This window comes from Ambystoma mexicanum, chromosome 2p (assembly GCF_040938575.1).
Source record: "Ambystoma mexicanum isolate Mex_15411 chromosome 2p, UKY_AmexF1_1, whole genome shotgun sequence".
In the NCBI taxonomy this organism is placed as follows: domain Eukaryota; kingdom Metazoa; phylum Chordata; class Amphibia; order Caudata; family Ambystomatidae; genus Ambystoma; species Ambystoma mexicanum.
The window spans coordinates 663,392,682-663,406,764 of NC_090923.1; the positions used below are offsets into that span (position 1 = coordinate 663,392,682).

At 44.9% G+C, this 14,083-nt stretch overlaps 2 protein-coding genes across 4 annotated transcripts in view; one reads left to right on the forward strand and one right to left on the reverse strand.

Annotated features, from left to right (window-relative positions):
• The window catches only part of LOC138566665 (uncharacterized), a 508,561-nt gene that overhangs the window by 323,922 nt on the left and 170,556 nt on the right, over nucleotides 1-14,083 (reverse strand). The gene's annotated exons all lie outside the window — the stretch shown is intronic.
• ACP7 (acid phosphatase 7, tartrate resistant (putative)) overlaps nucleotides 1-14,083 on the forward strand; it is a 282,088-nt gene that overhangs the window by 224,226 nt on the left and 43,779 nt on the right. The window contains exon 14 of one of the 2 annotated variants that reach the window (XM_069644230.1): nucleotides 3,430-8,377. The exons of the other annotated variant lie outside the window; for it this stretch is intronic. Within the exon in view, the coding sequence (XP_069500331.1) occupies nucleotides 3,430-3,498 (69 nt within the window). The 3' untranslated portion in view covers nucleotides 3,499-8,377. Of the gene's footprint in view, nucleotides 1-3,429; nucleotides 8,378-14,083 lie in introns of those variants that run through there. 2 annotated transcript variants of the gene reach the window in all.

A 14,083-nucleotide genomic window follows, 5' to 3' on the forward strand; every position in this document is an offset into this window, starting at 1 on the left:
TGCCAGACATTAGTCCTTGTTTCCAGAGCCTTCCCAGATTCTTTAGCTCACTATCTTTCACAGAGGAGAAATATCCCAAACATATCAGTCTTTGTCCTGTCCTGGGGCAGTCCAGCACCGAAATGCTAGGCAATTCTCCCCTGAACAAGAGTACCAACAGCAACCCCAGACACGTGTTTCGGTCTGGTTGGACCTCATCAGTAGGGTAGAGCTGTGCCTCTCTAAGAATAGTGAGAAAGGGGGCCACGTCTGGATTCCCCTAGTAACTTAGGGTGAGACCCGCCATAAAGCTATGAAGTCTAAAACACACAAAACAACATGACCTCACGATTCTGGAAATACATAATCAAAAGAAAGTTCCAGAATTAATCGGTATAACCAGTTCCTATTACAAATACATTACTTAGAAATAATTATTATTAATATGATACCAGTTTGAAGAAGTACACTCCCCTTGGATTTGGCAGATGGTATTAATTCAACATGAACGGCATGGGGACAGTCATATTATACAAATGCATGAGTATATTTTATTGATTGCAGATTGTTTGTATTTCATGAACAAATTGATGTCCTTGAGAACGCGCTAGCAGGCATGAAACAAGTGTTGGCCAAATATTGAACATAAAAAAGTATAAAGAAGGACTATGTCCCATCCTGATTAAAACATTGGAAATGTAACCACAACTAAACAGGTTTGTTGTATATTATTTCAAACGCAAGCATTATATTAGAAGTTAAGAAGCGCAAATCCTGGGGGACAAACACTATATTGTTCTATGATTTCTGGTTACTGAGGTGCCCCACTCCCCACTGTTGTCTTGCTGCTGGGATGGTAAAAGTACTCAAACTCTGTTTAAGCGCTGGAAGTGTATGCCCTCTGTCAAATCAATGTCAATCAGTGTATCTGTTTGTGCAAGAGAGAGTTTTGGAGGTGGTTAGAAACCAGAGACTGTGGAGAATGAGAGGTGGCAGGAAACTAAGGTTTGGAGAGGAATAAAGGAGGAGGTGGGGAGCAGATTTGAAGAGGAGGTTTGGAGCAGAGTTAAGCAGGAGGTGAGAAGCAACATTAAGGTGGAAGTGGGAAGTGCTGAGGAGGAGGTGGAGGGAAGAGCAGAGGAGGGGGTGGAGATGAGAGCAGAGGATAAGGTGGAGAGAAGTAAGGTGGAGATGGAAAGCGCTAAGGAGAAGTTGGTAAGAGGAGACAAGGAAGCCAGAAAAGGACTTGTGCATCTTAAGCCAACAAGGTGTGTGTGTTGGAGGAAAGGATGAATAAGCATGCAGCACAGTTTGACATACATTTCCAGATAGTAAGATAACCCAAAAGGAGAATGGGCACGTGCTGTGGCAATGAGTACTCAGGCGCTGAGAAAACATCTTGTAAAACCTAAGTGGTGTCTCCTATATGGTGGCGGCTCTGGACAGAGTTGAGATATCAGCCAAGACTGGCTTCCTTAACAAGCCCAGCTTCATAAGCAATCCATCTGCGAGTGTCCAAGAAAAGGCCCTTCCCACTATTGACTAAAGCTGACAAAAAACAAAGGGTCTCAGACCAGGCGAATAAGGGCATTTGATAATTTTGAATCTGAATGACAGCCGGGGGAGACTGGAAGGAATCTTGTTTTGGGAGATGTTGGTGTTCATGAAGGAATCCATTCCACTGTTATTTGCATTTAATTCGTTTTTATACAAATATATATAGGTTTCCAGAGTGGCCAGCTTGCCCTCTTTTCCTTTATATTTGGCAGAGCACCAGGCCATCCTATCCCTTTTTTCTTTTATTCATTTATATACAGTCTAATGAATCTGATGATGTCATCACTCCTTTCCAAGAGGTAGCCTCTCCTCATGTGGCCACGGGATCCAGTTTCTACCTGATCTTGACCCTGTGGCTATACGATCACATGAGGGGAGGCAACCCTCATGGGGAAGGGCAGACATCATCAGATGAGACATGGCATCCCCCTTTTCAGGACATGCTCTCCATTCCTCATGCCTTGATGGAATATTATAATGATCCCACTCAGAGCCATCAAAACCTGCTGATGACATCCTTCACTATTCTGTAAATAGAATGGCATGGACTGACGGTCAATCCCATACACATAGGTCTCTTGAAAACACTGGGACGAGGAGGCTAAATGGAGTAGTGAGGATCAGTGAAGCTGAGAAGCAAGTACGCGCTCTCGTTGTTGCGAGCATGTGATAGGTGCCTGGACATTCAAAAGCACCGATCAGCATGTAAGCAGGAGACACTGTCCGGGGAAGTTTTGTTTTCTCGGTGCTGACCGAGAAGTTGCAGAGCCGCAGAGAAGACTGTGGAGTGAAGAGGCTTGGGGAGACTGCTAGAGAGGAGGGACTGCAGGAGCTGGTTAGCTGTGCTGGGATCATGGCAGGAAGAAAAGGAGAATCTTCCTGCCGACCGCAGGAACCGAGAAGCAGTGCCCACGCTGCCCGAACATGGAGAAGGGCTCAGAAGCAAAGCAGAAGCTACAAAGGACGTGGAAGTCGCTGGACAAAACCGACGAGCCTGTGAAGTGGAGGCAGGACATCAGGGCGCTGAAGCACATTTACTGCGGGAGCTTCGAAGAATGCCAGAGAAAGCTGGTGAGTCTTGAGAAGAGAAGCTGGGTCACCGGGCGGTTCTGCAGCTCTATGAAGGACAGACAAGAGCAAGTTGTGTGCATTTGATAAAGAACGTGAATGAAAGTGGGCTGGAGACCCTATTTTTTAAAAGAGATAATACCAAATACTGGAGCGGTGTGAATGCAAGCAAATACGAAGATTGTGCCTTATATGAGAAAGCCCTGGCAGGGGAGTATACTAGGACAGACCCATAGTTTTGGTTGAGTTATGGAAATACCTCCTAGATTAGGGACAGTGCGGCATTTTCCAAGCGTCTTTATTATTTAAATAAAGGTCTATAGCAACAATCATGAGTTCTCTGTGTTCGCGTCTCATTCCTGGTTCTTCGCAACAGGGATGAACAATGCTCTTTTTATCACAAAAAAATACAACACATAAGAAATCACATTGAATGGGAAGCCTTTTCCTCCTCTCTTTTAATAATGAGAGAGGAGGGAAAGGCTTAAGAGGGGTTTTAGAGATGAAGTCTCAGGGGAGTGGAATTGATCGCTTTATCTGCTCCAAACTTAGAAATTCACAAAATGAAAGCGTTGTTAAAAACAACCCTTTGTGTCTGACCACTCTCTGATGCATGATCACTTTGTGACAAGTAGCAGTTTCAGATATGCTGATATAACAAAGTGATATTGTAAAGTTGTAACATACACATGAGTATTGAAGATTTACCAACCCCTACAGACCTTGTAGCTGCCGAATAGAAATGAGTAGCTTCTACTCACAGTTAAACCTCTGATTTGAAGTGTGAGACCAGTTTGTGAATTGTGTGGCTTTATTTGTTCACAGAATGGGGAGATAGTGGACGATGTTTGGTTGGTGAAGGAGAAGCACGGTCCCGATGCTTGGTGGTGGTAGAAGACCATCTTTCGTCCTCCACAAACAGAAGACCTTTCTCAAGAGTCCAGCTATTGATGTTCCAGTCAAGATGGATGGGACCTTCTGCACCCCAGTACAGTGTAAATGTGGGAGATTGCACTTTCTCTTCTCTCTTTCACATTTGCTTTGTAACCTGGTGTATTCTCACCTGTTAATCATGAAGCAGGAGCTTACAAACTAAGCACATATGATTCTAGGCACATTCACTCAACAACCTTAGGTATTTAAACTCTCACCGCATGTTCAAGGTTGAGTATATGTCACCATTCCTTTGTCTTGGCAGACAGTGTGTAATGCTCCACTGGAATTACAAAATCGTTACTTGAGGGAATGCCTATTCTTTGGCTAAGTCAATACAGGGATAAATCCTTTGTCTGCCCCATCTAGAGAACTTTTCTATCGACACAACTTGCATAGTTTTAATACTCCACTCTTTGTTTCTTCCTGTATCTCTGCCCTGCCGTCTCATCCTTCTTTTGCAGACTTGTCTGCTGATGAGGCTGCCTCTACCCTTTTTTCTTCTCTATCTTCTTCTTTAGATACTCTCTACCCTACCTCACCCTTTAATCCCTTTCGTAACCTTCCCAACACTGGCTCTCTACTCAACTCTGTTCTATGCACCATGCTCTTCGCCATCCTTAAGTCCAAGTCTACGACAGATCACACCTCATACTTTATTTTATCATGCTCTTTACGATGAGGTTATACTTTCTACTAAACGCTTATACTTTTCTGATCTCTTGCATGTGCAATAAACCCATCCTAGACATCTCTTTCAGATCCTTTCATGTCTCCCTCTACCCCTGACTATTCTGTTAGTTCGACTCTTTCAGCTTCTAATTTGGCTTTATTCTTTTCTTTGAAGGTGGCCTCTCTTCGCTCTTTTATTGAAGCTTCCTCCTCACCAACGCCATCTACTTTTCCCATTTCAGTAGCTTCAGCTTTTATTTCGTGTTTCAAACCCCCTACCAACGAGGAGACTTCTCTCCTGCTGGTTCAAGCTCATCCTACTGCTTCTCCTACTGATACTATTCCTTCCGTGCTCCTTCATAAAATCTATACTTCCCTCATTTCTTACCTTGGCTCTTTCCTTAATACTTGTCTCTTGACTTTAATTTTTCCATCATCCTTTAAACATGCTTTGATTATTCCACTCCTAAAGAAACCTACTGCTGACCCTTTGCTTGTTTCTAATGTTTGTCATATTTCATTATTACTTTATCTTTCTAAACTATTTGAATGTCTGGTCTATTCTCTAGTCTCTACTTTTGTATCTAATTCTTCTGTTCTTCCATGATTTCAGTCAGGCTTTTACCCCTGTCATTCCACTGAAACTGCTATTTTCTCAGTTTTTAATTCGTTACTCTCTGAACATTATTCTAAACATTCATCTTTTCTTATTTTGTTAGCTCTTTCGGCTGCATTTGACACTGTTGATCGCACTCTTCTACTGACCTCTCTTTCAACCTTTGACTTTACTGGTCTTGTCCTCTCTTGGTTCCGGTCATATCTGTCTAAAAATAAAAAAAGTTCAGTCTCCTGGGCCAGAACATCATCTGACAGTTGCCCATGATATTCCTCAAGGGTCTGTTCTGGGTCCCTACCTGTTTTCCCTCTACACCTCTCCTCTTGCTGCAGTTATATCCTTGTTTGGTCTGTCACACCATTTTTATGCTGACGATACTCTGCTTTTCCTGTCTTTTTCTTTTGATGTTGGGCCTCATTATAAGGTTGCCGGTCCGGAAACAACAGTGCTGGTAAGCTTGCCGGTACCGTTGTTTCTGGGCCGGCAAACTACGAGTTCTGCGAGCGGGTGCCTTTTCGCCCATCAGGTCTGACCTGGCGGGCGGATAGGCACCACTTGCAGACCTTGACACCCGCTTGCAGACCTTGACGGATGCACCGGCACCATTTATGAATGGTGCCGGTGCATCCGTCCTCCCCATTCCCATTGAGTCCAATGGGGCTCGAATGGGAATGGGGAGTCATATTTTCCGGTGCCCGGCAATGGGCAATTACCGGGACCACCAGGGCCGTAATGCCCCGGTAAGTCCCCATGGCAGGCGACGGAAAAAAAAATTACTCTGGCGGCAGCCGTGCTGTTTTTACCAGCATGGGTACTGCCAGACTCATAATGAGGCCCATTGTTTGCCTGTCTACTAGCTATTAAATCTTGGATGTCGACTCATTATCTTGCACTTAATGCTTCTAAACTGAGGTTCTTTTCTTCCCTGCTAACACTGTTCCTTCTAAGTTATCTCCCTCCTTTGTTTCGTTCCCACCATATCAGCTTTCTATTTCCTCCACTGCTCGCAACCTGAGACTCTACTTTGATTCTGCTTTATATTTTAATCACCATATTTCTCTGTCCTCCTGCGCCTGTTGATTACACTTATACAATATTCGGAAAGCTAGTCCCTTCCTGACTTTTCCAGCCATTAAAATGTTGATATCGTCTTTAATCTTTTCACAACTTTTCTATTGTTCTACTGCTCTCTTTGGTCTTATGTTATGTTATGAATACTTATTACGTGCCTGTGTAGTCTTAAGCAGACGGCGGAAAGTGCTTCTCAGTGGACTTAAGCTTTAGAGGAAGGCTATTCCACAGCCTACCTGCAGCAACTGAGAAGGCCTACCACCCACTCTCTAGAGACGGAACTTAGGCACCACCACCAGTCGCTTGTTACTAGAACGAAGGGCCCGTTTAGGGACATAAGGCAAGAACTTATCTTGAAGAAATTTCAGTCCCACTTGGTAAAATACGTGATGAACAATGCATAGTGATTTATTAGTAATCCGTTGCTGCACTGGAAGCCAGTGCAGGTGGCGCAGTACCGGACTGATGTGAGTACCATATGGGGTGTCAGTTGCAACTCGGGCAGCTAGGTTTTGAAGAAGTTGTAAGCGTCAAATCAAACCTGTAGCCTGAGCCAAAAAAAGGGCATTGCAATAATCTATCCTACTAGAGACTAATGCAGCCACCACCGGTGGGCGTAAACGTGCCGGGAAAAAGGGCAAAACTCGGCAGTGAACTCGCAACAAAAAGTGACCAAACTGGCACACCGCACTAACCTGTACCACCATAGACAGTGCTGAGGACAGATAGACCCTCACATTTTTCACCACTGTAACTGAAATAGGAAGAGCGCCCAAAGAAGCAGTTCAAAAGGAAGAGGACCAAGAATCCAGAGTGACAGGTGAACCAACCACCAGGACCTCCGTCTTGTCCCCGCCAGCTGGTACTCATCCAGTCCCCCACAGCCAACAAACACTCTTACAAGCGAGACGACACACCGTCCCGGTCAAGATCTAAATGGACCAGGATTTGTGTGTCATCTGTGTAAGAATAGCACCTAACGCTGTGGGAGCGGATTGAGGGCAATCAGTGAACAGATGTAGATGTTAAATAACATTGGGGACAAGGCAGTGCCCTGGGGAACACCACAGAACAAAGAGTGAACAGAAGACAGAAAGGGAGGTAGAGAGACAGGCTGGCCTCGACTGACCAGGTAGGAGGTAAACCAGCCCAGCACAGGGCCTGATCTCTCCAAAGCTGCTAGCCTAGAGAGGAGGAGGAGGGGGTGATTGCCCGTATCGAAAGCCACTGACAGGTCGAGCAAAAGCAGGGCACCCACTCTTCGACTGTCAGCCAGCCTAACCAGATTGTCCATGACGGAGACTACAACACTCTCTGTACCCCTTCCTGGTCGAAAGCCAGACTGAAAAGGATCAAGAATTAAGGACGATTCTAGAAAAGAAGAAAGAAGAGGTGAAATCAAAGCTTCAAGAAGCTTCATACAGAAAGGCAGTAAAGAACTAGGTTGAAAGTTAGACAGAATAGAAGCATCAATAGATGGCTTTTTAAGCAAAGGGATTACAGTGGACTGCTTTAGCTCAGATGGAATAAACCCATGGTTGCAAGAGTGGTTCACAGCCTGGTCACTATAGGAATAATCCTAGGCAGGAGATCCTGCTCGACAAATAAAGGAATCGGTCAGATGGGACAGCCGATTCAATACGGGAGATAGCAGATAAGACCGCCTCATCAGTGAATACTGGAAAAGTATCCCAGCTAGCCGTAGTTGGAAGGCAAATATCAACCACCGGTGACTGGAGCTGAGAGATCTCAAAGAGGTTCTGAATATCAACAATTTTTGTCTGGAAACATTCTGCCAGAGCATTACAGTAAGACTGGGATGGCGGCACTGTAAGGAGCGAACGTGAGGTAGAAGAAAAGGATTTCACAACTGAAAAGAGTTCCTTAGATTGACTTAGCGCATCTTCTATTTTATGAGTAAAAGACTGTTGTTTAGTGGTCTTAATCAGCAAGTGATTATTTCTGGACAGCGAAGTGAACATAACTATGCCAGTAGATAAGCCAGGTGCCACTTGCACTCGGCTTGATGGACCTTAAGCTCTTACACTTACTCGACTTGCTCCTTTGAAGTCTTTAATGCTTCTATCCACCTTCTTTTTTCCATGTCTGTTTTTTAAATCTCTCTATGGTCGTGAACCTGACTATCTCTCTTCTTTAATCTCATTCTATTCTCCCTCCCGGTCTCTTTGATTCTTCTTCCAATTTTCTTCTTGTGGCTCTGCGTCCTCCTTGTGCTCGGTCACGTTTTCGTTCCCTTACTCTCTTGGCTCTCCTACACTGGAATACTCTTCACAATTTTTTTCGCTCTATTTCTGTTTACTCTTTATTTCGAAAGTCATTGAAGTCCCGTTTTCTCCACCTTGGTTGATATGATAGATTGATTTATTGATATTCATTGATTGTACCATTTTAATTTTCTGTACATCGACTTGGCTTAAGGCGCTATATGAAAACCAAATAAATACAAATACAAAATACAAATTGGAAAGCTGAAGCCTGACCTGTAAACATAAAGGTTAGCTCTAATATCTAAATCCTAAACTTGTTTGATTTGTGTGACCTGTTGGAAAGCTTTAATATGTAAGATCTGAACTTGCAAGATCGCTGTCACTTGACCTACAGACCTCCTGTGTGAGTCCAGAGTCAGCATGATTGATGTCATCTGAGGTGGCGCCTTTGCTGTGTAAGATCTGAGCTTATGATATCGTGTAACCTGGGATAGCTCCGATATCTAATAAGTGATCCTTCAGAATCTTTTTAACTTAAGTACAGCCCTCCTGCGTAAGTCCATAGTCTGCATGTTATGTTAATGTGTTATGTTAATAGGCTTTTCTAGCGCACCAAATCGCTGCTGTAGTAGTTGGAGCACCTAGCTTATTCGTGCAGTGGCATACTGTGCCCCTCCCCCCAGGAGTATCCAGATCGTAGCCTGCTGGAGGAAAGAAAATGAGAAAGGGGAAGATAAGAGAATGGGAAAGCAGGAGATAGATGCTACAAGAAACAGAAAGGGAGGGATATAGCAAGGCAACTATGTTTTGTGATTGCATGGGTTTATGCCAGTCCTGTTAAATGGGACATAGTTTTGCAACAGGGAGGCAGAAATGTCCTAAAGTGTTGTGGTAATTGGCAGTGGAGAAACTTTGCTGAAAATGTTGGGGGGGGACAGGACCTCTGAAGAAAAGGTGCCCCATTCAAATGAATGGGGACAAAATAGTGTGCCATGAAAGTTGGGGGAGACAAACACCCCCGTCCCCCCCTAACATTACGCCCATGGTAATTGGCTGTGTTTGGATGTATGAGGGTCTTGAGGGTATGCTCTGGCAATCATGGATGTTTAGTGGCTTATTTGCCCAGGCATCTCGATATGTTGGACTCCAGGACAAACTACAGAATGTTAATTATCTGATTGTCAAGAGTGAGCCAAGAATAGATTGTACATAAAAGTAAATGCTGTTGGTAACAGAAGGTGAGGGAATGGAGTGGTCAAATGAGTACTGTAAACTTGAAAAAGCCCCTTAATTGATGTTAGAAAGGTACTTCACAGTGAGACAGGGTGGTGCCTTCGTTGGGTGTAGGCTATCATAGTAATACATAGTCATCTATAATGGGAAAATATACCCTGAGCTTCCTATGCAGGCTATGTTCAGGGTACATAGGGGATGATGGACCAGATGCTTGTCCTTTGGTATGCATTAGCAAAACTGAAAGGTGATGGCTGATAGATTTTGAAAGAAGCATAACCTCTGTCATTGCTCTGGGCAGCCATGCAGACCATTGTTTTTCAGGTTTCATCCAAAATTTCCGAAAAAAAATACTGAATGTGTGATTTGGCCGAATTTCGGCCGTTCGTAAAAATCCGACGGCCGAAAAGTTCGACCAAATCACACATTCGGTGCTGGGGGCTGCGGGGATGTCTCCTGCCCCTTTGCTCACTATATTGTGAGCGGGGATTGTGGGGATGTCACCCGCAGCCAACCCCCAAAAAAGATTTTATTTTTAAAAAGGGCTGCAGGCGTGTCACCCCGCATCTCCCACTCACTATAAAATACAGTATAGTGAGCAGGTGAGGCGGGGGACACTCCCGCAACGTATCCCGAACAAAAAAAGGCTGCGGGGGTTTCCGCTCACAAACCCCGCCCACTGTACTATACAGTATAGTGAGCGGGAGTTGTGAGGACACCCCCGCAGCTGACCGGAAAAAAAACTAAAAAAGGAAAGGACCCTGAAATGGGACAGGCGTCGCAGGGACCAGCTAGTAGGAGGCAAGGTAAGTAGCGGGGTGGGGGTAGGGGTGTGGGTGGGGGTGTGGGCAGGGGTTTGACTGAGTGACAAATGTTCAGGGGAGAAAAGACTGAAGGTTATCTAAAAAAATATTCTTTGGTCTTTTCTCCCTCGAACATTTGTCACTTGGTCTTTCAACCCCAAACCGTTTTTCAGCCTGCCATGCCATTAGAGAAAGGGATAAATCAGGCTTTGTCGTACCCCAAAAGGGGCAGTTCAGCCAGGACTGCTAGATCTCATCACATCTGCACGAGACCACAAACAACCCCATCCATTCTTCAGGCTCATTGCACATTGCCAGTGAGGTGTAGCTTGGGTTTCTAGGCATGGCAAGCTTGGTAACCAGTACTGGGCATACCTGTCCCACTCAGGATCGTCTCCCTGAGTGAGAGAGGGTATTCCCATATATGGGTCCATTGCTCAATGCACCACAGGGAAGCAAGCTGCACGTCATTGATGAAAGTCAACAAAGCCGAAACATCTTTGGTGTTGCTTGTGTTTCCATGGAGAAGGGGCCTGGCCTAGCAGTTTGGGCTGGACTGCTCCCCTTGTTGGCAGGACCAAGACTGATTTGCATATAGCTGGTGCCCTTCTGCAGCGGCGCAAATGAGCTAGAAAACAATGATGTGCAAGTTTGCTCAGAGCACTGCCAGTGGTTAAGATTAATTCAATAACCTTCCGCCCATCAAATGTTTACATTTTTTGGTTATATGTCTACATGCATTGACAGTTTGACACCCTTCTGTGTACAATTTTTAATAATTAGGATTGTGATTGAGGTTTTGCCTCTATGTGTAAGGCTTAAGCTTGTGATATCCTATAACTAGTGGGATCGTTTTGCTTTCTGAAGCCCTTGCCTTATAACATGTGTAGCAACTTAGAGGATAACTCTTTTGTCTTCAGTTTGAGTTATGTTTAAACTAAGAGACGGCTGTGCTACATAAGGCTGTCTGAGATGTAACCCTCTAAGATTGTCACTGTTTATGAAATGGTTCTCCAATTATTTTTGCCATCCTTTTTTAGTTGCAGTTCTTTGGGATAACATAATTAAGATGTTCTCATCATGAGCTTCATTTATAGACCGCATGGTGGCTGATAGCAGTGCATTTCCCAAGAGTAAGACGGACAATTCTGTGCCTTTATTATACTCTGTTTATAAGGAAGTCATAATGTCTTCAGGAGTAACCTGGCCAGACTGTTTAGAGGCAGCATACACTTCCCTAAATAGCGTTCACAATTGCGAAACCTACTGGTAAGCTACTGGTAGGGTAGAGGGTGCAGCAACGTGTGCAATACTGCTAAATATATAGCACTTGAGCTTTATGTATGTTGATGTTGATACCTGTCCACACCTTTCCTGATTATGGTTACTCTCACCTCTTTGTTGGGGCAAGGGAGCTTGCAGAGTGCCCTTAATTTACTATCGTGTTACTGTTTCTTGATAGGGGTAAGGTAGTGAGGGTTCAAAGAAAATGATCCCTTTACATTAATGTAAAAGGAACCTATCCCCATCTTAAACTTGAAGGTTTGTTAAATATATGTATTTAAACATGTCCGAATGGCAGAGCATGATACAAAACCACAGCAACATAATAACTATTTCATTTGTCGTAGGAGTTCCTATGCATCATTACTGGGCCCAGTTTAGTCCATTGGCTTTGGAATGTTACCATAGATGTTTTTTTATGATGCAAGCATACCCCAATTAATGTCTCAATATGCAAGATTACATTTCTAGCTCCTACGATAAACATCGTAGGAGCTACAAATGGTTGACACGCAAGACAAGTGCATCTGAAATACAAACGTCTTCAGTTTGGCCTGAGGTGAATGAGCTGTAAATAATTCTTTCGTGCTCTTTGATGTTTTGGGATAGCATCATGTCCACCTAATCCATCCATGAGAGGGTTTTTCCTGTCTAACTCCCTTAAGAGTTAGGGTTGGGTGACAAAGTCCACTGCCCTACTTTGGAGATAGAAGGTGAAATGGTAAAATGGGCTCAGGTGCATATGGGGGATGCCCAGACCACCCCACCTTAATTCTTGCACTAAGGCATGGGGGGGGGCAGTCACAGGAGAATTCAACCCTTTTCCAACCATACTGATGGGAAGGAGCCCAGAATGGATAGCCCCAGAAAGGCTCACACACCCACTAACCCCACCGCAGGGTCTGGACACCAAAGGATGTGGTCACCAAGACATTCACCCCAACCTCGCCCCTGATAATATACAGGAACCTGTATGGGGCACTCTCAGGGGCCCTGGTACTTCCCTCACCACCGCTATCTTTACTGTTGATGAGAGCAAGGATAGGGGGATGCCCATGACCCTTAAAGAAAATGTTTCCCATAGGTTGCATGCTCTCAGAGACCTCTTCAAGCTGTTAGCCAGAGCCACAACTCCAGCCTAGGAAGGGAAGTTTCTCCCTTCAGTGAAGCAACGTTACAGCATTTCACAATCTTCAACGGTTGAGGAAATACTTTTTCTCCAGGTGCCGGGGGGGGGGGGAGGATCAATTTCTATTGGTATTCATACTCGCTTGACCCATGCATGTCCCACAGTTACAATGTTGTGTCGGAACAATGCAAAATTGATTCCCATGGAATGAACCAAGAAACTTGCATCATTCTCTCCATGTCACAGGAGTTACAAACGTGCAAGTTACCCACCACAATGGCGAATTAAATGTACTGAACAGTCGCCCCTGCTTACTGAGGTTTTTCTGGCTTCGGAAATTTAAGCTATGAGAGCAGAGAGAGTCAGACTCACACAGTTGATAACACCAGGGAATTGAGAGACAGAGGGAAGGATGCCAAACCTGCCATAGCCATTCTGAAATACAAGATGCTGACATGCCTTCATGTAACCTCACACCAGCACCCTCCCAAACCTCATGACCTCCAAACCAAAGCTCAATCATGGCCAAGCACAGCTCTCATTACACTGGGGACCTCCGCAATACCAATAAGTGCTGTTATAGGGTGGGAGATACCCTGTTATATAATGCAGCCAGCTCAGTCTGGTAGTGTGGGGAATTTGAGTAGGAGAGCAGGAGGTGTGAGCTGGAAGTTGGATGTAAAGTCTGGAGGAGGTTGGAGCAGGAGAGGTGTTGTTTGGGGATAGTGGGGAGCAAAGGAGGATGGAGCAGGAGAGATGTGTCATCAAAAGGAGGAGAGTTATTGGGGAATGAAGGAGGCTGTAGGAAAATAATTAACATTACCATCAGGGGACTAGAAGTTGGTGGAGAATGGGGGAGGTGAACCATTGGAGAAAGAGTGAGAGTCGGAAAGAGGTTGAAGGCAATATATCAACAAGGTTGGAGGAATATTACATCACAAATAATGGGAGTTGCGCTCACAGGGAGCAGAGTTGAGAGGAGTTTGGAGTGGTGCTAAAAGCACCAAGAGAGACAGAGTGGAGAGATTGGGGAAGAACCATCTATGAAACTGCAGCACAGAGAGAGTGGCAAGAGCTGAAGTAGTGGGGAGATAGATCTTTGAGACTTCAGGAGGTGGGAGGGAGAGCAGGTATTCTAAAAGGAAAGACCAAGGAGACTGTGGCTGACCATTTTAGTTCAGAGCAGAATCTAGAACAGGTGGGAGGAGGTAGAGATGGTGAAATCTCACTGAGGGCCACAGAGGATATAGTGGGTGGGGATGGCATGGTTGTGCCCCGGAGACCAGAGCCTCATTGAAGGGAGCTGACCAGCAGATAGGGACCTCCCTCAGTCCTCATCTGAGACGTCAACTCACAGAGCCCGTGCAGAAAAGGCGCCATCACTTCCACTTCTTCAGGTGTTCCAACAGTCCGAGACGTGTTTGTCACAGAGGCCTAGACCAACATACTCTACCAACAAGGGATTGAGCACCTGGTGAAACGTGCAACCTGAAGATAAAGACCAGTGTCA